This window comes from Musca domestica, unplaced genomic scaffold, assembly GCF_030504385.1.
Source record: "Musca domestica strain aabys unplaced genomic scaffold, Musca_domestica.polishedcontigs.V.1.1 6, whole genome shotgun sequence".
Classification (NCBI taxonomy): domain Eukaryota; kingdom Metazoa; phylum Arthropoda; class Insecta; order Diptera; family Muscidae; genus Musca; species Musca domestica.
This window is the reverse complement of record NW_026712363.1, coordinates 22647739-22669197: the sequence shown is the minus strand read 5'-3', so window position 1 is coordinate 22669197 and position 21459 is coordinate 22647739. Positions and strand designations below refer to the sequence as shown.

The 21459-nt window shown below is 36.9% G+C and overlaps 2 protein-coding genes across 3 annotated transcripts; both read left to right on the top strand.

Moving 5' to 3' along the window:
• The first annotated feature begins 4907 nt into the window (after positions 1-4907).
• SOD (superoxide dismutase [Cu-Zn]) lies at positions 4908-8367 on the top strand. The gene is given in 3 exon segments (NM_001309052.1): positions 4908-5048; positions 7649-7867; positions 7942-8367. Coding segments are annotated over 3 exon segments (462 nt in total). The 5' UTR covers positions 4908-4982; the 3' UTR covers positions 8119-8367.
• Positions 8368-11543: 3176 nt separating this feature from the next.
• On the top strand, positions 11544-20238 carry LOC101890674 (mediator of RNA polymerase II transcription subunit 12). 2 transcript variants are annotated; one of them, XM_059129051.1, is made up of 11 exons: positions 11544-12295; positions 12356-13622; positions 13695-15625; positions 15724-16976; positions 17057-17244; positions 17295-17490; positions 17560-17871; positions 18019-18417; positions 18490-18778; positions 18843-19739; positions 19820-20238. In XM_059129051.1, the coding sequence occupies exons 1-11, from the start codon at positions 11680-11682 to the stop codon at positions 19984-19986; spliced, it is 7515 nt and encodes a 2504-aa protein (XP_058985034.1). In that variant the 5' UTR covers positions 11544-11679; the 3' UTR covers positions 19987-20238. The 2 variants fall into 2 exon arrangements, with proteins under 2 accessions (XP_058985034.1, XP_019893770.2); XM_020038211.2 differs by having other exon boundaries at positions 11546-12295; positions 17995-18417.
• Positions 20239-21459: the final 1221 nt, after the last annotated feature.

Here is a 21459-nt window from a genome sequence, read left to right as displayed (position 1 = left end):
TTGTAACATAACAACAACACTTCCTTTAACGAAGTTACGTATACTATGTAGATCGAAAAAAAAAAAAAATAAATAAAGAGGAATTTCTAGGCAGCAACACACATTATAAATATAAGAGAAAAAAAAAGAACTACAAAAGGATGCAGTCATACATTTAAATAATTTAATTTTATGAGCACACAGTTATTTTAATGGCTTCGAAATGTATTTTATGTTTTAATTTATCAACATGCTATGGAGAATACACTTTTTGTATGTAAAATAAAAACTATTTTTTATAAGATAAAATATATTTAGTGAAATAAAAGGATGTTTTAAAAGCTTCTAGTGCAACTAAAAATTGCCTTACAATTTGACATAATTAATTTACCCTAGGATACGTGGTTGTTAATCCAACAACAACGAATTATAAAATTTACATTCCAACCATCGTAGAGGAATGGTAGAGGATGCATCAATGCTTGGGAACATTGATATGTCAAAAAATTTTTTTTTAAATATAAGTAGTTTTTTATATGCTTTCTTATACGACGTCACTCGGAGATTATTATAATACGCATTCTTCAACAATTTTAAGGAATTTGAATAATTTTTTATTCAGCATTTTCAATTCCAAAATTGGTTTGACAATTCATTGTCCCAGCACCATGATTACAACATAATGTGCTCATAAACATCATATCGGGTGAGTACTATTCCTGTAATTCCTGAATATCAGGCGTTGGAATCGTTTTAATCCGTAATTTTTGATTTACATTCTTCAGATTCCGATCGATTTAGTAAATTAAAAAATTCACCATTCAGTGGTTATGTGGCAACATTATGAAATCAAAACGAACCATATAATTGGAAAACACTGTAGACGTGGAAATTGTGAAAAATATTCTGTTTAAAAGAATTATTTTGCCAAACGAAAGTAACTACTGATTTAATGCCACTTTCTATCGGCATTCGTTCTGTTATATACCTGATTATACAGGGTGAGATGAATAAACGGCAAACAACTTCAGGCTGCTGTTATTTCCAAGCCACTCGTCTGACAGCTCATTATATTGTTTACAAGTGTACAAAAGCATTCTGGTGAGAATTTTCCAGAAAAAAGGTTATTCGTGATGGAATTCAAGCGTAATGACTATCGTTAGAGCACTCCAGCATTTAAATTTGAAATTAAATCTTTTGTGTCTCGTACCATAGCTTGTTACCGTGATACTGGTAGCGTAGCCCGACGTGGAAGTGGACGCAAGAAAACAACGAAAAATGGCTCGTGAACTGAACATATTGCAATATTTAATTCGGCAAATATTGAAAAATGAGCTCGGGGTAAAGCCATTGAAATTCCAAAAAGTGCAAGAACTTACACCGGAACAGAATGAAAAAAATAGACTCAAAAGAGTTAAAGAGTTGCTTCGCTTGGCTGCAAGTGGTGAACTGCCGAATTTGGTTTTGCCCATACCGCACGGAAGCACATTTCGAACGGCTTATTTTTCCGTAAGCCGCCATTATACAAACCAGCCAGCTCCTAGTCGGTAGAGACCCTGCAGTTGATGTCCGTCCGTTACGACGCGGCGACGCGAAGTGATCCGGCACCTTAATAAAAGAGAAGAAAAGAAACATAGCTGAGTAAAAAGAAAATCTAATAAATTTTATCAATTTAAAAACTTTATTATTTTATATCCTGTTATGTGGAAGTCCTAGGTTAAGTTGTGTCGTTTAAGTGTTAATTTCCGTAAGATCATAAGAATTTTAATCTATTGCCGCGCGGTGAAATTGGTATGTCCCCATCCATCTAAGAGAGCTTTGTTAGGAAGGAATCCGTAAACTTTGCGTTGAACAAGCAAGACTTGGCGTAAAATTACGACTGCGTTAATTAAGGGTAATTTTAGTAAGTGACTCGCAAAAACTAGTTGTGTTCCAGTACTTTTTTAGTAGTAAAACTAGCAGAAGAGAGAACAGTTCGAAATGTCATTCTCATTTAGGTTTGCTCAAAAAATAAGGGAACGGAAAATTAGCAGAAATGCGATAAAATGTCAAAATTCAAAATTATAAAAGTAAACAGCCTAAATCGGACTGGTGAAACCTTACTGAAAAGAGCGCCAACATTTAAAAAATGAGTATTGAAGACGATAGGTTAAAATTAATAATTTATAATAATAATTACTAATCTGATTCCTCATTCAGCCAGTCCTCTTCACTGCTGGAATCATCCAAAAGTGAATACATCAGTTACTCCATATTTTCTCTTTTTGTTTTTTGCACGACAAATATTAGTTTTTCCTTTAGTTTTCAAGTTGATCATTTTCTTTATTGAAATGTATCTATACATTTTTCAACCTTGTTAGCCCTGCCAATTAAATGTCAAATTTACAATATGCGCATTTCTGCTCGGCCAAATTCATGTAGCTAAAACAAGCAGAAATGTGCACCACTCAGCGCCATTTTTTTCTCGAGAGAGCTGCAAGTTTTGCTAGTTTTTGGAGTACGGGAACGCGTTGTAGCAGAATTAGTGCTAATTAGTACTAATTTGCAGGTTCTGGAACACAACTACTATTATCAACGCAGGTGTTAATGTTTCGATTTTTTTATTTCTTGTGTTAGAAATAAGTTTTAACGACCAAATACGACAATAAAAAGGTCTTAAATATTGTTTATCACTAGGATCCATGGTAAAAGAATACAGGTAGATGCATCAACGCTTGGAAACATTGATATGTCAAAAAAATTTAAATGTTTTTTCAAATATAAGAAGATTTTTATATGTTTTCTTATACTACGTCATTCGGAGGTTATTATAATTCGTGTTTTTCAACAATTTTTGCAAATTTAAATAATTTTTCATTCAACATTTTCAATTCCAAAATTGGTTTGACAGTTCATTGTCCCAGCAGCTGTGTCGACGCGTCTACCTATATTCTTCTACCATGCTAGGATCTAACCATGGTAGAAGAACATAGGTAGATGCATCGACACAGCTGCTGGGACAATGAACTGTCAAACCAATTTTGGAATTGAAAATGTTGAATGAAAAATTATTTGAATTCGTTGAAAAACACGAATTATAATAACCTCCGAATGACGTCGTATAAAAAAACATATACAAATCTACTTATATTTGAAAAAAAAAAACATTAAAATTTTTTTTGGCATATCAATGCTCCCATGCGTTGATGCATCTACCTGTATTCTTCTGCCATGGATCCAACTTAAGGACGGGCGGGCGATGCGAAGGAGCAAAGCCACAAAACTCTACCGTAGTTCTACCATGTTAGGAACATTAAAATGTCAAACATTTTTTAATGATTTTTCCAAAATACTTAAATTTTTATATGGAATAATAAGAGAATGTAGAAAAAATCTACCCCCTAAATACATTTCACGTAGACACAGTTTGTATATGTGTGTGTATTGTTTTGAATAAACAGAAGAATAATTTAAAATATTTCAAGTATAGGGACAATATAAACGCATATTTTTCACGTTAACGCGTAAAAAATGTATAATTTTGGGATAAAAGAATCTTGTCCTACTATCTTGGATTAAATTTTGTTGAGAAATTCCAATATTCCATTCCAAAAATCTACCCCCTAAATAAATTTTTTTCTTTGGGTGCCCCTATCCCATCAAAACGTAGACACAGTTTGTATATGTGTGTGTATTGTTTTGAATAAACAGAAGAATAATTTAAAATATTTCAAGTATAGGGACAATATTAACGCATATTTTTCACGCTAACGCGTAAAAAATGTATAATTTTGGGATAAAATAATCTTGTTCTACTATCTTGGATTCAATTTTGTTGAGAAATTCCAATATTCCATTCAAGTTTTGTGGTCTTCCGCAATATAATATTTTTGTGAAAAAAAATTATTGACAGACAAAACCAATTGTTGCATTTTTAAAAGTATTTGACACAATAAGACTTCAGCACAGAGTTGCATTTTTCTAGTTTCCTTGAAGTTGAACAATCTTTCTAATTGAGTCATGGATTTTTATATGTTTTCTAATACGACGTCTATCAGAGGTTGTTAAGATATGCATTTACAAAGAATTTTTACAAATTTCAAAGAATTTTCATTCAAAAATATTCTATTCCAAAATTGGTTTGACAGTAGCTGTGTTGATGCGACAGGTACATCAACGCTAGGGAACATTGATATGTCAGAAAAATTGTAAATTTTTTGTCAAATATAAGTAGATTTTTATATGCTTCCATGGTAGAAGAATATAGGTAGATGCATAACAGCTTTGTAACATTGATAAGTCAACGTTTTTAAAATGTTTTATCGAAAATAAGTATATTTTAAAAACTTTTCTTATATGACGCAATTGTTACAATATGATTTTTTTTCGTTCAACATTTTCAATTCCAAAATAGGTTTGACAGTTCATTGTCGCAGCAGCTGTGTCGACAATGAACTTTCTGTACTCTTCTACCATGATGTTTTCTTATGCGGTGTCATTTGCAAACATGCTTTGACATTTCATTGTCCCAGCAACTGTGTCGATGCGTCTACATATATTCTTCTACCATGCCTACGTGGTAGAAGAATACAGAATTCTTGGGAATATTGATATGTCAAAAAATTTTAAAAGTTTTTTTCAAATATAAGTAGATTTTTATTTGTTTTCTTACACGTCGTCATTCGGAGGGTATTTTAATTCGCGTTTTCAACAAATTTTGAAAATTTAAATAACTTTTCATTCAACGTTATCAATTGCAAAGACCATAAAGGTCAACAACTCCAATGTAAACATACTATTCTTTATGCTTGGTATCGGACTTACTACATTAGAAAATCTACGTTACGTCCTCAATAATTACAAATCGATTGTGATGGAACAAATCGGAATCGTCTCGGTCCATCCAATAATCGATTAAACTTCCTAATCTCAATACATTTATAAATTAATTCTCGAGCAATAGCCAGCGAGTTTTCAGCGAGTGTTCCTCCCGAAAAAGACAAATTTAATAAATCAACTTAAAAATGCCTGCTAAAGCTGTCTGTGTTATTAACGGTGATGCCAAAGGCACTGTTTTCTTTGAACAAACCGTAAGTAGAGACATCTAACATTATAATAAAAGGATATTTTTTCCTATCTACTTTCTACATGATTCTAAAAAAATCTGAATTTTTATGGGTTTGAAGTTCAAGAATAAAACAGCACAGCACACACATGTCTATCTATTATGTGCTTGTGTATGTAAAAGTAAATATTGAAGCCGGCAAAAGGCAACGAAAAATACCATAGTCATGATTGTGGACCTATGCCAGGGTCGTGTGCACTGATTAGAGGTTTGAGACGGCCCATCGTAGGAAAATTGAAATTCAAAGCAAATGCAATTTGTTGTGTGTGTGGGTATATAAGAATAATTAAATACACACCTTTAAACGCTTTATGATAAATGCACCTACTTATGAACACAATGAATACGCAATAAGTTGTCTCGAGCGAAGTTCTCGGTAATTGAGACATGGGGACATTCAGAGTGTTGCCAACTATAAAGATCATGGCGACGAAAAATTGCAAATAAGAATGTTTGGCCGTTACATGAAAAAGAGTGTGCCATAGTAAATTTGTCCGAAAGTCTTGAATATCCAAAAAATATTGTCGACACCTAAGTATGACCTGTTTTTTTAACTACATTGCTATGGGCCTATATTTATAAACTGTTTTGCTTTTCAAATGAAAAAAAATCTAATCTCAAAAGCACTAATAGAAACGGAGTTCTAAGGATTTTTGGACTTTCATATGACACCCGTAACTTAGGAATCTGGCTATACCCATTCATACTTTGCTTGCGTTTTGTGGCCGTACCTTAATTATCTGGTAATTTTTTCTTAGTATAAGATATTCTAGGTTTAGTAAGTAAACGAAATGATTAGTGAATAACTAAAATAAATAATTACCTGAAATGCTGAATCGAAAAAGCTTTGTCATCTCATTTTGACATTTTACTAGTTTGTTTTTCGTTACTGTACTTTCTAATCAAAGCTACTCTCTCGTGCCGAATTTCTAATTTATCTGTTTTACTAATTTTACCATTAAAATATAAGAGTATATTTTGTGGGAGAGAAGCACATTGGATGAGAGGCTTTGAATGAACAACAGTGTTGCCAGCTCACTTGTAATTACACGTATCGTGTGTAATTTTTTGTTGCATGTGTGGCCCATGTGTAATTACCAAATGCTACTGCACAAAGAATGTTTAGGTGATGACTTTACTGGAGAATGTTCGACACTTGTGTTTGTTTTTTACAAAGTCGTCATATAAATAGCGTAAAAAAAAGCCAAGTGACCACTACCTTAACCGGGATGAATTCATGATATTGGTAGCGATCAGCAAATGTTGCAAAGCTGTCAGTTTTGTTTTGAAAAACTACTCTCTGCAATAGAGAGTAACACGAAGATAATAAGCAAATACCCTGGACTCAAGCAATCGAATATTTAGCAAATAATTATATTTTTTAGCTATAATTTGATATAAAATGAATTTTTGTTTATTTTTGGACTATACAGGGTGAGATTAAAAAAAAAAACTTCAACAAAGTCAAAGTTACTGGATGAAAACAAAAAAATGTCGGATATAGCATTAAATTTTAGAATAAGTTTAGATTTGTTCGAATTGGTTACCTTTGGCACGAATTATGGCCTTCAAACGGCCAATTAAACCGTCACACGCTGCCCGAATGTTGCTCTTCGGTATTTTGGCCCATTCCCCGCGAAGCGCTTGCTTGAGGTTATCGACACTGGTATTTTTTAGTGCCAACCTTGCTTACCAAAAGACTCCAGACACAATAGTCCAACGGATTGGTATCCGGAGATTTTGGTGGCCATTGTGGGCTGGAAATGAAGCGATTAACCTCATTTTAGAACCATTCTAGGGTGGCGCATGCTCAATCCTATTGGAATGTCCAAGGTCTGCGGCCAAAATGTTTGCGAGCCCAAGGCTTTAATACATCCTCCAGAATATTTTCGCTATAATATTCGGCATTTATTCTGATGTCACGGTCGATTAATACGAGCGGAGAGTGACCATTGACTGTTATGGCGGCCCACACTATCACCATGGCCGGCGCTTGAGTTCTGGTGGTCAACCGAAGGTGCACATTTTCAGCTGACCTCTTTGGCAAGTAAACACGATAATTTTGTTTGTTTACAAACTGCTGGACAACAAATGTTTTCTCATCGGAGAAAACCCAAATTCGGCAGTTCACCACTTTCGACCAGCAAAGCAACTCTTTAGCTCTTTTAAGTCTATTTTATTTCTGTTGCGGTGTAAGTTCTTGCACTTTTTGGAATTTCAATGGCTTTACCCCGAGCTCATTTTTCGATATTTGCCGAATGGAATATTGCGATATGTTCAGCTCACGAGCTATTTTTCTACCACTGCGACGCGGGTTTGTTCAAGTCGCTTCTTTACTTTTCGAACCTTTTATGCTGATATTGCTGTTTTCTTCCGTCCACTTCCTTGACGTTGGGCTACCAGTATCACGGCAACGAGCGATGGTACGAGACACAAAAGATTTATTAACATTTAAATGCTGGAGGGCTCTAACGATAACCACCTGTGGCTTTTCAGCCAAACAAAAAGAAATCACGCTTGAATTCCATCATGGATAACAAAGAGCATTTCCTTTCTATTATCTAGGACGAATCTTCTCCTGTTGTTGTAACTGGTGAGGTTACTGGTTTGTCCAAGGGCTTACATGGCTTCCACGTCCATGAATTCGGTGACAACACCAACGGATGTACATCAGCTGGACCCCATTTCAATCCAAAAGGCAAAGAACATGGTGCACCCTCCGATGAGAACCGTCACGTTGGCGATTTGGGTAATATTGAAGCCAGTGGAGATGGCCCAACAAAGGTATGATATCATGTTGCACTTTTTTGTCTGTTTTACCAGTTATTTATTTATTTATTTTATTTATTTAATTAAAGGTCAACATCACTGATTCTCAAATTAGTCTGTTCGGCGCCAATAGCATTTTGGGACGTACAGTCGTCGTACATGCCGATCCCGATGATTTGGGCAAGGGTGGCCATGAATTGAGCAAGTCAACTGGAAACGCTGGTGCTCGCATTGGTTGCGGTGTAATTGGAATTGCTAAAATTTAAATCACCCCACGATACTTTTGAGTTTTATTGATTTACATACTTATTGTAGGGTTAGCCACATGTTTCCATTGTTTTAATCTACATATTGAACCCCAATAGAAGCGCTTTATAATTTAATTATATATTGCTCCTAAGTTTCCTTATAGTGCTGAAAATTATATATGCTATATTCAAATGTGTATATCAGCGCAAACTATTTGCAATTCTAAACAAATCTTCGAGTAAAGATATTGGTGAATAGAAAACAAAGATTTAAGTTTGATTTATGAATACGAGATACAGCGACATTTAGGTGAGTAAGAAAATCGAATAATTTGTCGATTTATTATAAAATGTTCGAAAACATAAAATTCCAGCAATTGAAAGCGAAACTGTGATGTTGATAGATTTTAGACAAGCTTTGAATTAAATAGTCTACATAATGCATCAACGCTTGGGAAAATTGATATGGCATTTTTAATACCCTCCACCATAGTATGACTTAATATAGTATGACTTAAACTTAATATACCCTAAGTTTGTCATTCCGTGTGTAACACCTCAAAATATACATTTAGGCCTCATTCTTGATCAGCATAAAATTCTATGTCGATTTAGCGATGTCCGTCAGTCTATCCGTCTGTGGAAATCAATCCAGCTTCCGAACGAATTGAAGTAGATCGATAAAATTTTACTCAAATGTATATAATGTATGCTTTTGGTATTGGATATGCGCCATGTAGGTCCACGTTTTGGTATAGCCACCATATAAAGGCACCTCACGATATTGGGTATTTTGATGATTTTAGCGACAGTATTCACCGGAATTGTTTCAAATTTGGTATTTCAAGTTCGTAATGGAGACTACAGCCTAAGACAGAAAATTGTCTGTGCAGGTAGACGTCTTCGTCCCATATAACGGTACATCCCGATATTCGGTATTTTGATGATTTTAGCTACGTTACTTACCGATTTTTTTATTCAAGTTTCGCATTTGAATATTGTAATTGCTTATGACAAAAGTTACCTATGCAGGTCTATGTCGTCGTATAGACCCAAATATAACAGCTACATTCGGTTCCAAATGGTGGAGGGCATTTAAAGTTCGGCCCGGCTGAACTTTCGGCTTTTTGACTAGATTTGTATAAGTTTTTTTATAAGACACCAATCGGAGGTTGTTTTCATATGCGTTTATCAACAAATTTTGAATAATTTTTCATTTAAAGCATGGTACAATGAAGATAGGGTAGACCATGGTACAGTGAAGAGAAGGTAGGTCAACTTTGAAAAAATTGCAAGTATAGAGGTCTACCTGTTTGGCTTGTAATGTCAGAAATAGTATCAAAACAATAACAAAATCAAACAACTTGTTGCATTTATTTTGAATAAATAATTGAAAACCGCGAAAACTGAATAAAAGGTCAACACTTCTATTCAAAACCAGGTTCTATATATCTCTAAAGGATTATTTCGCTACAAAAACTCTAGATTTTGTCGATGCATACGATGAAATAAACATTTTGGAAACATCCGAATTTGAATGTTTTCTGAACAATTTTTTTGTTATTGAAAAGAAAACACATACATAAACAAATAAAGATGACAAATTAAGCCAAGAAAATAAAAAAATTGAAATCATATGGTATCGTAGCCCTACCTTGATATCATTGTACCATGGGGTAGGCCAACTTTGAAAAAATTGCAAGTATAGAGGTCTACCTGTTTGGCTTGTAATGTCAGAATTAGTATCAAAACAATAAAAAAAATCAAACAACTTGTTGCATTTATTTTGAATAAATAATTGAAAACCGCGAAAACTGAGTGAAAGGTCAACACTTCTTTTCAAAACGTGGTTCTATATATCTCTAAAGGATTATTTCGCTACAAAAACTCTAGATTTTGTCGATGCATACGATGAAATAAACATTTTGAAAACATCCGAATTTGAATGTTTTCTGAACAATTTTTTTGTCATTGAAAAGAAAACACATACATAAACAAATAAAGATGACATATTAAGCCAAGAAAATAAAAAAATTGAAATCATATGGTATCATAGCCCTACCTTGATATCATTTTACCGTGATTTAAAGTTTTCAATTTCAATTTTTTTTTGACAGTTCATTGTCCCATCAGCTATATCGGTTTACATGGTTTACATACCATGGTAGAAGAATACAGGTAGTTGCATCGACATAGCTCTTGGGACAATGAACTGTCAAATCAATTTTGAGATTGAAAATTTTGAATAAAAAATTATTCAAATTTGTAAAATATGCTCGAAAATCTAGTAGACAAATTTAAGAGAAAATAATTACGTTTACATGAAAAAAACTCTTCCAGATCGCTGAAAAATCACAACAAATGTAAGATATTTTTTATACTGTTAGATTTATTGTGACTGGTCAATTTTCAGGGTTTAGCCGTGTAGAGATTTTGTATTTTACTTACAAACTTTTATCCGGGTTAATAGCACGTTTAGACACAAAATTTTATACGGATTAACCCACGTTTTTAGGATTTATTGCCTAAATCTGATTTTTTTCTACCAGATTTACCATACAAAAACGGATTTTCTCACAGCAGGAGTTAATTTGGATCCGTTGAGGAATCTACAAACTAACGGAACATGTCACTGGACACAACATTAGTATTGCAGTACACTCCATGTATGATAGAAGAATACAGGTAGTCGCATTGACACAGCTGCTGGGACAATGAACTGTCAAACCGATTTTGGAATTGAAAATTTCGAATGAACAATTATTAAAATTTGTAAAAATTGTTGAAAAATACATATTATAACAACCTCTGATTTGCGTCGTATAAAAAACATTGAAAAATCCACTTATTTTTAATAAAACGTTTTAAAAATTTTGACATATCAATGTTCCCAAGTATTGATGCATCTACCTATATTCTTTTACCATGACTCCATGTTATAATAATTACAAGGTAGGGCAGAATGATTAAATTTGAAAACAACATCCTGAAGCTAGAATCCACTAGAAGGTAAAGTCAAGTAATCATATGTTTAATTTTTTTTTTCAAATTTATGCATTTGACATCAACTCATTGTCAAAATCTATATTTTTCTACCATGGTAGAAAATTTATTTATTTATTTATTTGACACTACAAGACTCCGGCACCGAGTTGCATTTTTAGTTTCTTTGAAGTTGAGCAACCTTTCTTATTGAGCCATGGGACGCCCGACATTTGGTTTGTTGGGTGATCAGTGTAAAAGTCGCAGCTGATTGCGTCCTTTTTCCATGTCCCATTCGTAAACAAAGCAAAGACTATCGGCCATTATGCATCACACACATTCGTAAACAAAAATAAATGTATTGCTCATTTTGTTTTGTGCTTAGTATTTAGCTATATTTGTCATTTGTCTCTTTTGTTTGGAACGTTTTTTAATTCGTTCGGTCCGAACAAGGCAAGATGGCGAACAAGAAAATCGAAAAAACCACTCGGCTGATTGCTGCATAGTCTTCTTTTAACTATTTCTGCGTTGAAAATTTAATAATATACGTACAAATAAGACCATAGATAGGCATTTTGAGGTCCCAATCCTCGTGTAATGCTTTTATTACAAGAAAAACGGCCCCTAAAGCGAGCTTTGGGGCCGCCAGATGTGTATCCACAAGATGCCCGACAACGCGAAGACGAATTGACTCCATCAAATGTTAAACATGGATTTGCTACTATGCCTCCACTATCGGATGAATTTGGCACAGCCCACACGTCAAATGTCAATGCCAGTAAGGTGGCCTCGTTCTTCAATGCCATAGTGGCTAAAAAGGAAGAGTTAATGACCCTGCAAGATACAGTGCGTAAGAAGCAGCAATTCAATATCAAAGATAACTTTTGGCCGGTATCACCTCGTACAAAGACGGCTTTGGATGCTTGGTTTAAGGATTTGGCTGGGAATAAACCATTACTCAGTTTGGCCAAGAAGGCACCATCATTCAACAAAAAGGAAGAAATACTGATAACGTTGTGTGACCACCAGGTGAATATGCAGAGAGCTACTTGGTACATCAAACTGAGTGCTGCATATACGGCGAGCGTGTCTGAGTCGAAAAATAAAAAGAGAAATCTGATTGACCCGGTCACAGAATGGACTGGCATATTAATAAAATTTATGAAAGACTTGTTACCCAAACTACAAGAATACTACCATTTGAGCGAAAAGAGTAAGTAATATTAATTTTATTATCAAGATAGGAGGAAATTTATGCAAAATTGAATTTTAGGTACTCCCGCCGAAAGGGCGTTAATGAGTGGATATGGTGCTCCTACTACCAATAGTAATGGTAATGGTCAAAATGTGCATGCACCCAATTCGTTGACTGCAGCCCATTCAATGGCAAGCCCTGTACCCATGTTGAGTCCGGCCAATAGTCAATCGTCAACTGGAGCCTCTATGGGATCAATGAGTAACAACAGTTCGTCTATGGTAGGCTGTTCCAGCAATCAAAATGTCCTGTCTGGTGGCAGCAATATGCCCGCTACTGGTTCCACAATATCGGGAAGTGGGAGTAATTTTGAAGATAGTAGAAATGCTTTGAAGTATTGGAATTATTGCGCCCAACTGGCTAAATATATGCATGAGGAACAATTGCTGGATAGACAAGAGTTTTTGAACTGGATATTGGAGCTTTTGGATAAGATGCGTACTCAGTCTACCTTTGATGAATCGCTGAAGAAACTAATTTTAACATTTGCCTTGCAATACATGCACGATTTTGTTCAATCGGAGAGACTGTGTCGCAAAATGGCATATATTGTTGCGAAAAAGCTTTCAAATCTATTAAATGGCGTTATAGATCAGCAACAACTCAATTCAAATCACCAACAACCAAAACCCTTGCAGGCTTTGCAAGGTGTAACGCCCATGGATGTGGATGACATCGATGAGGGTTGCCAGAAGAAGAAGACCCCACTTGATCCGTATGAAGTGGCCTTAAACGAATACCTTACGTGTCCACATCATCGTGACATTGTTTTGTGTTTGAGCAGCATTTTGCAAATAGTTACCATAGAATGTCCCACAGCAATGGTGTGGTGTGGCATAGGCGAAAATCGTGCCCCTGCATCGTTGTGTGGTAGTCCATTGGATCATTTACCGTTGGCTCCATCTTCTTTGCCCATGCCTTCCAAATGTCCTCTTACCAATAATGAAGTTCGTCGTCAACTACGTTCCATAGAATCGGAAATTATTTTACGTTCCAAACATGCTGAAAATCGTTGGTTTGCTGAAAAATGGCTAAATGCCAACAAGAATTCCTATACTCATGTCCTAACGATTCTTGATCATTTAGATACTCATTGTTTTGATTTAATGGATCAAAGCAATTCCATTGATACCCTGTATGCTAATATCTTTCAACCCTTTGTAAGTGTGCGGCGTGAAGTGGGGGCAAATGGTGAAATGAATGAGATACATCAGGAGTACGATGCTAACATCGTGGACGGGAATACAGTGAAGATTCTATGTGAATGGGCAGTTTCAAGTCAACGGTAAGTAGCGACAAAAAATGGGAATATCTAAAATTCTAAAAATTCTAAATTGTTTATCTCTCTCTCTTTTAGATGGGGTGAACATCGTGCCATTGTCGTAGCTATTTTATTGGACAAACGTCAAATTGAAGTAACAACGCCATCTGCGGAAGATGTAAACAATGGCAATGGAAATGGCAACAATCCAAATGATGACAAAGACTCGATAGCTTCAGGAGCCGGTTTAATTGGTGGTTTGCCAGTGTTTCAGTCTGTATTGATGAATTTTCTGGATCATGACGCTCCCGTACTCGATGAAAATGGCAGTACTGCTAATCGTACTCAATTCACTAATTTGGTACATTTATTCAGTGCCCTCATACGTCACGATGTTTTCTCCCATAATGCGTATATGTATACCTTAATATCTCGTGGAGATCTGTTGGAAGGAGCGAATGGCATGGGTAACAGCAACCTGAATAACAAGCCATCAAACATAGTGGCGAATAGTGTTTCCGGCCCAGTTTCGAATAAACCTGTAACACCGCCCCCTAATAATCAAGGATTTGATGACGATTTTACAAGTGGTTTAGATTTTAAACACAATGAATACGATGATTCCAATGTTGATGATGATTTGGAAAAAATCCTACAAAACATCAAAGAAAAGGGTCAAGTGCAGGCCCCAGATAGTCCCAAAATTCCAGAGCATAGTAATAGCAACGGCGGCAATACGATATCACGACATTATATCTATACTAAGCATTTTCCCATACCCCAAGATGACTCCTCAATGTCATATAGTAGCGAATCAAATCAAAGATATATTCTGCTGTTTGGCGTTGGCAAGGAACGCGATGAAAAAAAGCATGCCGTTAAGAAAATGTCAAAAGAAATTTGTAAACTATTTACTAAAAAATTTAGTATTGATGTAGCCGAGGGTGGTAAGGTGAAGAAACATTCACGCAATGAATTCAATTTTGAGGCGACAACCAGTAAGTGCCAAAATATGGCCTACTTTGATCAACACGTGGTCACATCTCAATGTGCTGCGACGGTTTTGGAGCAACTGAATGGCTTTGCTGTGGGAAGCAATAACTACTTGCCGGTGCAAGAACACGTCGCATTCCTTTTTGACTTAATGGAAATGGCTTTAAATATACACAGTCTTCTGGAACTTTGCGATCAGATTTTAAAGGAACTACCCGAAGTAGAAAATCAGTTGCAAGTAAAAAAATCAAATATGGTACGGAGTTATACAACCTCATTGGGATTGTACATTGTGGGCATATTACGGCGATATCACAGCTGCTTGTTGCTGTCGCCAGAACAAACCATTTCAGTATTTGAGGGTTTGTGCCGCATAATAAAACATGTAACTAATCCAGCTGAATGTAGCTCAGCTGAACGTTGTATTTTGGCCTACTTAAATGATCTCTACGAAGCTTGTCATTTGTTGCGCTCCAAAGATCAGGAAGCTGAATTTTTCCTGCAAATTTCCAATATCAAGAAATTCAAAGATATCATCAATCAACCGGAACAATTGGGTATGGTGCCACAAAACTATAATGCCCAGTTTATGCAAGAGTTTTTTGCCTCGCCCAAGAGAGGGGGTAAAATTGATCCATTATGGCTGAGACAGCTGCACGAATCTCCAGCGAATATTTATAGTTTTGTGTCGAATGTCATATTTGCAGTTTGTCATGAAACCGATAATGATCGTCTCAATGATATAGCCATTGCATGTGCTGAATTGACTGCTGGTTGTAATGCTTTGTCGGAGGAATGGATAGCTGCTCTGCAAAGTATTTGCAATGCCATGAAGAAAACTCGATATCCTCATTTGTGTCAAATCGATATACAGAATAGCAAAATACACAACTCTTTGGCCGTCTTTATATGCATTTTAGTGGCACGACACTGTTTTACTCTGGCTGAATTTCTGATGAATTTTGCACTGCCAACTCTGGCTAATGCATATCCTGTGCCAGGCTGTGGAGAGATAACGGCTGATGCAGAATCCGGTAAGTAGTGGATTATCATTTGTCGTCTTTGCAAGTAAATAGAGAAATGTAAGTCTTGATTTTTCACGGTTTAAAATTCTCTTATTTTTGTTTTACAGGAGCCCGTCTTACTTGCCACTTGGTTCTAAAATTGTTCAAGACAATTGAAATTCCTCAGCCTGGAATGTATTCGGTTAGCACTTCGCCAAACCCTTTGAATGCCGTCAACAGTTCATCAAATATTAAATTAAGCTGTGACCGCCACCTTCTGATTGCTGCTCATAAAAATTTACCCCTTGAAGCGGTATTAGCAGTGCTGAAGGCAATCCTGATTGTTGTTGACACCACACCCAGTATGGCTGGTAACAGCTCCACAGGAGCATTTGGTAGCGGTGGTGGTACAAGTGGAAAACGTGGAAGTGGTTTCAATACACCCGTGCATCCAGGAAGCACGCCCAAAAGCAATGATCGACCTGTGGATATAAGCCAAATATTGGGTACAAGTGATTTAAATAGCCATACTGGGGACCACGATCATGACATGTCACAGCCACTCTCAACAACGCCCCTCAATGCCAATCAGGGGCCGAACGGCGAACAAATATCCTTGTTGGAATTTGCACAACATGTGCTCAAGCAAATCTGTGCCCAAGAACATGTTTTGGGACGCTGCCTCAAGAATGCCGACAAACTTTGTGACATGGTTGTCGATGATATGCTAACACCCAAACAATCGCAATCAATTCTACACATGATTTTTTATTCAGAAGCTGAATATAATATCATCTCCGAACTGGATCAGCGGTCAATGATTGTAAGAATTTTGGAAAATCTTGGCCAATGGACGTTGCGCATATCTTGGTTGGATTTACAGTTAATGCACAAGCAAAGCATGAATAATCCTTCGGAATTAATGACATGGTTAGATACAGTAGCCCGTGCCGCTATTGATGTCTTTCTTATGGAAGAAGTTGTAACCGGTAGTGGTGGAAAAACCGAATATCGGCCAAAACCATCAACATGGCTGGTGGCTCCATTGGTATCTAAACTAACTCCTGCTGTGCAGGGCCGTATTTTACGTGTGGCAGGCCAGGTGTTGGAAAGCATGAACTACTTTTCGAAAAGTTCTAAAGCGGATAACAACAGTTCATGCAGCGGAGATGAAAGGGAGAAGAGTAACAGCTGTGGCAGCGCCAGTAGTAGTTATAGTAATGGCTCCAATGGTAGTTCACGTAACAAGAAAATGCCTCTTAATTACCAACCATTTCTGGGTTTGATTTTAACCTGTCTCAAGGGTCAAGATGAGTACAAGGAGAGTTTGTTGGTTTCATTGCATTCTCAGTTGTCCCAGTGTCTGCAGTCGTATGCCGAGGTAAATCCTACATTACTTCCTTTTGACTTTGGCAATTGTTTGATATTGTATTTCCTTCCTCTTGTTTTTTTTTTTTTAAGTTTGATACCATGGGTGGTGTAGACGATCCCCAGGGACGTGAAGAAATGCTTGATGCCTTACAGCTACGTTTCTCTTTGGTCGGTGGCATGTTTGATTCCATACAAAAGAATAGTACTTCGATAACAGATTGGGCCATACTGTTGGTGCAACTAGTATGCCAGGGTGTTATAGATTTAAGTACAAATAGGTAGGTAGAATTCGTAGTACTTGTAAATGTTTATTAACCTCTCTTTGTAGGGAACTTTTTACTACCGTGGTAGATATGTTGACCACATTAGTGCATTCCACATTGGTCTCCGATGGACAATCCGAACGGGATGAACGTTTATACTCCAATCTAATGAAGAAATTAAAAAAAGAAATTGGTGAGAAGAATAATGCTTCCATTAAAGTAATAAGGCAACTGCTGCCATTATATAAACAACCGACAGAGGTAAAGCAAAAAAAAAAACTAATGAAAATCCAAGTAAGACTGCACGGACTTGATACAAAATCATTTTAGGTTATATCTTGTGAACCGGCAGCATTAGATCAAAAGGGCAATAAAATAAACGACATGGATAAGAGACTAATGCGTATATCAGACAAGCAACGCATATCCGTTTGGGATATATTGGAGGGCCACAAAAATCCCGCACCATTGTCGTGGGTTTGGTTTGGTGCCGTCAAATTGGAACGTAAACCCTTAACCTACGAAGAATCGCATCGAAATCTCAAATATCATACACACAGTTTGGCTAAGCCAAGTTCATACTACTACGAAGCACTGCCATTACCCCCAGAAGAGGTTGAGCCAGTTCCTGTGGTACCTGTGGTAGTTATTTTATTTTTATTTTCCATGTTTTTTCGTTTATCACATTTTATGTTATTTTAATTTTGTTCTTTTTTATTTTTAAATGTGAATTTGTGTGTTCATTATTGCATCGTACGCAAATAGACACCAACTCCACCTTTCTTGCAGAAGGATGAAATGAAGGCTGATACACCGTCGTCAGTGGATCAATCACCAAGTGCTGTTGTCACAGGCCGTGGTCGGGGTAAGGGTACTACGCGAAAGCGTAAACCTAAACAGCCGAAAAATGCACCAGCTACAAATGTCCAACCAACGCCACAAATTACTGGAACCCAAGTTGGACAGGGGCCACAACAGGTTCCGGGTCAACAGCAACAAGTCATACCTCAGCAGCAGCAGCAACAACAGCAACAGCAGCAGCAACAACAACAGCAGCAGCAACAACAAATGGCTCAGCAACAACAACAGCAGCAGCAACAACAGCAGCAACAGCAGGTGCCGCAACAAGCTATGAATGCCCAACAACAAATGGGACAAATACCAATGAATATGCAAATGGGTGGGAATGTAAGTTAAAATACCTTTTGGGGTCACAAAATACCGTTCAATTTTCAATAATGTTTCAATTGTCGCCTCTAGGTCAATATGCAACAATTCAATCCGAATCAAATGATGCAGCAAAATCCAAATGCCATGATGCAACAACAACAGATGCAAGGTGTGCCGGGTAATATGGCGCAGCAAATGAATGTTGGTAATCCACAACAGAATCAACAAATGAATTTCATGGGACCCGGCGGACCGCAATCGATGCAACAGGCTGGTATGAATCCTCAGGCCCAACAATGGCAGGGACCAAACCAGTTCCATCCCATGCAACAACAGCAACCACAACAGCAATATCAATATCCACAACAGCAACAGCAATGTAAGAACAACTCAAAGCGTTAATACCACCTGGAAATAACATTAATTCCATTTTTTTCTTGTAGTGAATCGATTTGAACGTCCTCAGATAAACAATCCCAAACATGCTCTGCAAAATATGTTGCGCCAAAGACAGCCAACGTTTAATCAAAATAATCAAAATTTCAGTGCAATGCAACAACAACAGCGACAGGGTATGCCAACGCAACAGCAACCGGGTGGCTTAAATCCAGTCCAGCAACAACAAATGCAGCAACAGCAATTTGGTCGGGCTGGTATGCGAGGCATGGCTCCCAATCAAATGGCCGGCGTTGCACCCAATCAAATTGCCCCCGGAATGGGTAATCAAGTTGCCATGAGTGCACAAGGTATGGGTGGCCAAAATCCCATGATGCAACAACAAATGTCGGCTCAGGGTATGAATCCGCAAGCCAATACACAAATGGGCATGAATCAAAACGCTGGCATGATGGGTGCGACTGCCACTGGTAATCCTAACATGATGACTGCCCAGGCTAATAGTGGCATGGTAAACACAGGCGGAATGATGCAACAAAATGTGGGAGTCGGTGTTGGTGTGGGCAACAGCAATGTTGTCAACCAGGGAATGGTTAATCAAGGTGGACCCGGACAATTCCAAAATTTCAATCAATATCAGCAACAAGGAATGAATCAAACGCCTGGACCAAACCAACAGGCCAATATGATGGGTGGATTTAATCAAATGAATCAACGCACAAATCCCGCAGATTTTATGGCCCAACAACAACGTGGCACGGGAGCCATGGCCGGCCAACGTGGACAATACATGAATCAAGCACCCAATGTAACCATGAGTAACATGATGGGCCAGGGCAATGTACCGCCTTATCAAAGGCAGCAATCAACCGGAGGCAAACCTGGTGTGACACAGCAACAATTCCAACAGCAACAAAGAATGCAACAGATGATGCAAATGCAGGGTAAGTTAAAAGGAAAGGGGGAAATTCTCTGCGTGTGACGTGAAGACTCATCTACATTGTTTGTTTATTTCTTTTTTCAGGAATGGGGCCTCAAAATGCTGGTGCCGGTGGCATGGGTCAACCACAAAATCAAAATGTTGCACAACAACAAAATCCCAACCTAGTGGCTCAGCTGCAACGTCAAATGCCCAATCAACCCAATATGATGGGTGGCCCACAATACCAACAACATCCGCCACCGTATTAAAACTCAAAGTAACTAGTAGTATGCCTCAACATTTTAATCATCACCCATCCACTATATTTTATAGCTTTAGGCTCTGTATCGATAATTTGTGTATGTTATCTTATTTAATCATTTATATTTAAAAAAAAAAACAACGTATTCTTTATAAGTTATTATTTTATTTTTCCAATTTTAAGTTTTGATCAAATTATACATAGTATTATAATAAAATGTATTTGAATTAAATTAAATGGAAATTAAATATTAAAAATACTTGAAAGTATATTTTATTCAGAGGTGGAGAGAGAGAGTAATTAAATGAAAGCAATATCAGCAGTGAAACTGCGAAAATTTGCCGTTGGAAAAGTAGGGAATTTCGATCACGAAAATGCTCGTTTGGCAGTATAACAATCAATTAAAAAAGGATCTTTGGAATCAATAAAGTTTATTATAAATATAAAAAATACCAATAAAGATATATAAAATGATATCGTTGTCATTTGAAGCCTATCGGACCTAAATAGCATTTCTGTGTGGTATGAAAAAGATTTTGTTTTAAAGCAGAATGAGAATTAAGCTTCAGCAGCTTCGCGTGGGGCAGATTTACATGCATCACTGTAAGGCTGCGACCTAGTTTTACTTCTGTTAATAATCACTGAAAATTGATAAAGCATGTATGTTTTTCCTCGAAAAGACTACAGCAGTTAGAGTCATTGGGTCCACACTTGGGCGCCATGTGCCTATCAAATACTTGGATCTGGTTTCTTTAGACAGATTCTACCTCTTCAAGAGAAGAGACCAAATTAGCTGTGCCTCTCCGAAGACATATTTATCAGACAATTTGGCGACTTCACAGGTTTCGTTAACCCACCGCTCTGCTATTACGTCAACAAACTTAAAATGCTTTATATGATTGAAACTGTCAAGATCTGGCATGGTGGGCCTAGTTGTAAGGCGTTGAGGTTAATATGGACAGTAACTTCAGTTTGAAGAACTCTATGCCTACTCTTTCTCCCACTAAGTTCGAGATATACCATAGCATAATTATTGGTCACAGCCGAACAAGAGAAGGCATAATATCGAATATTGCAGACTATTGGAGGATGAGGAAGAAGTGAAATCAATTTAATACATAGTTATGGAATAGACCTCCACCAGCCTTTTATGAACGTCATTATTTACTTACTCTCCACAACCTTATTTCCTTTCCCATTCTGCACTTCTTTTCAGCGGTTTTCAAATGAAGAAACTGTCAGCAACAAATTATTAAACAGGAAGTTTCACAATGCTGGGATACATATTTTTTTAGGAACTCAATTAACACCTGCCTTACAGGAATTCCACACCCGGCACCGTATGACGATTATGGATGATTGTGAATGGTCACGGTGTCGGGTAAGATTGAACGCCGATCTGATTAACCTTGTGGACCACACAATTGTGTAGTCTTCAGTCTTTTCGCAACAACGTAAATGAGAACTTTTTCAGCACACA

Bases quoted from the DNA above. Each gene is read 5' to 3' on its own strand.
- LOC101890674 (XM_020038211.2), top strand. From the start codon at position 11,680: ATGCTTTTATTACAAGAAAAACGGCCCCTAAAGCGAGCTTTGGGGCCG. The intron at 18,418-18,489 runs GTAAGTTAAAAT...TGTCGCCTCTAG, and splicing joins ATATGCAAATGGGTGGGAAT to GTCAATATGCAACAATTCAA. The intron at 19,740-19,819 runs GTAAGTTAAAAG...TTCTTTTTTCAG, and splicing joins ACAGATGATGCAAATGCAGG to GAATGGGGCCTCAAAATGCT.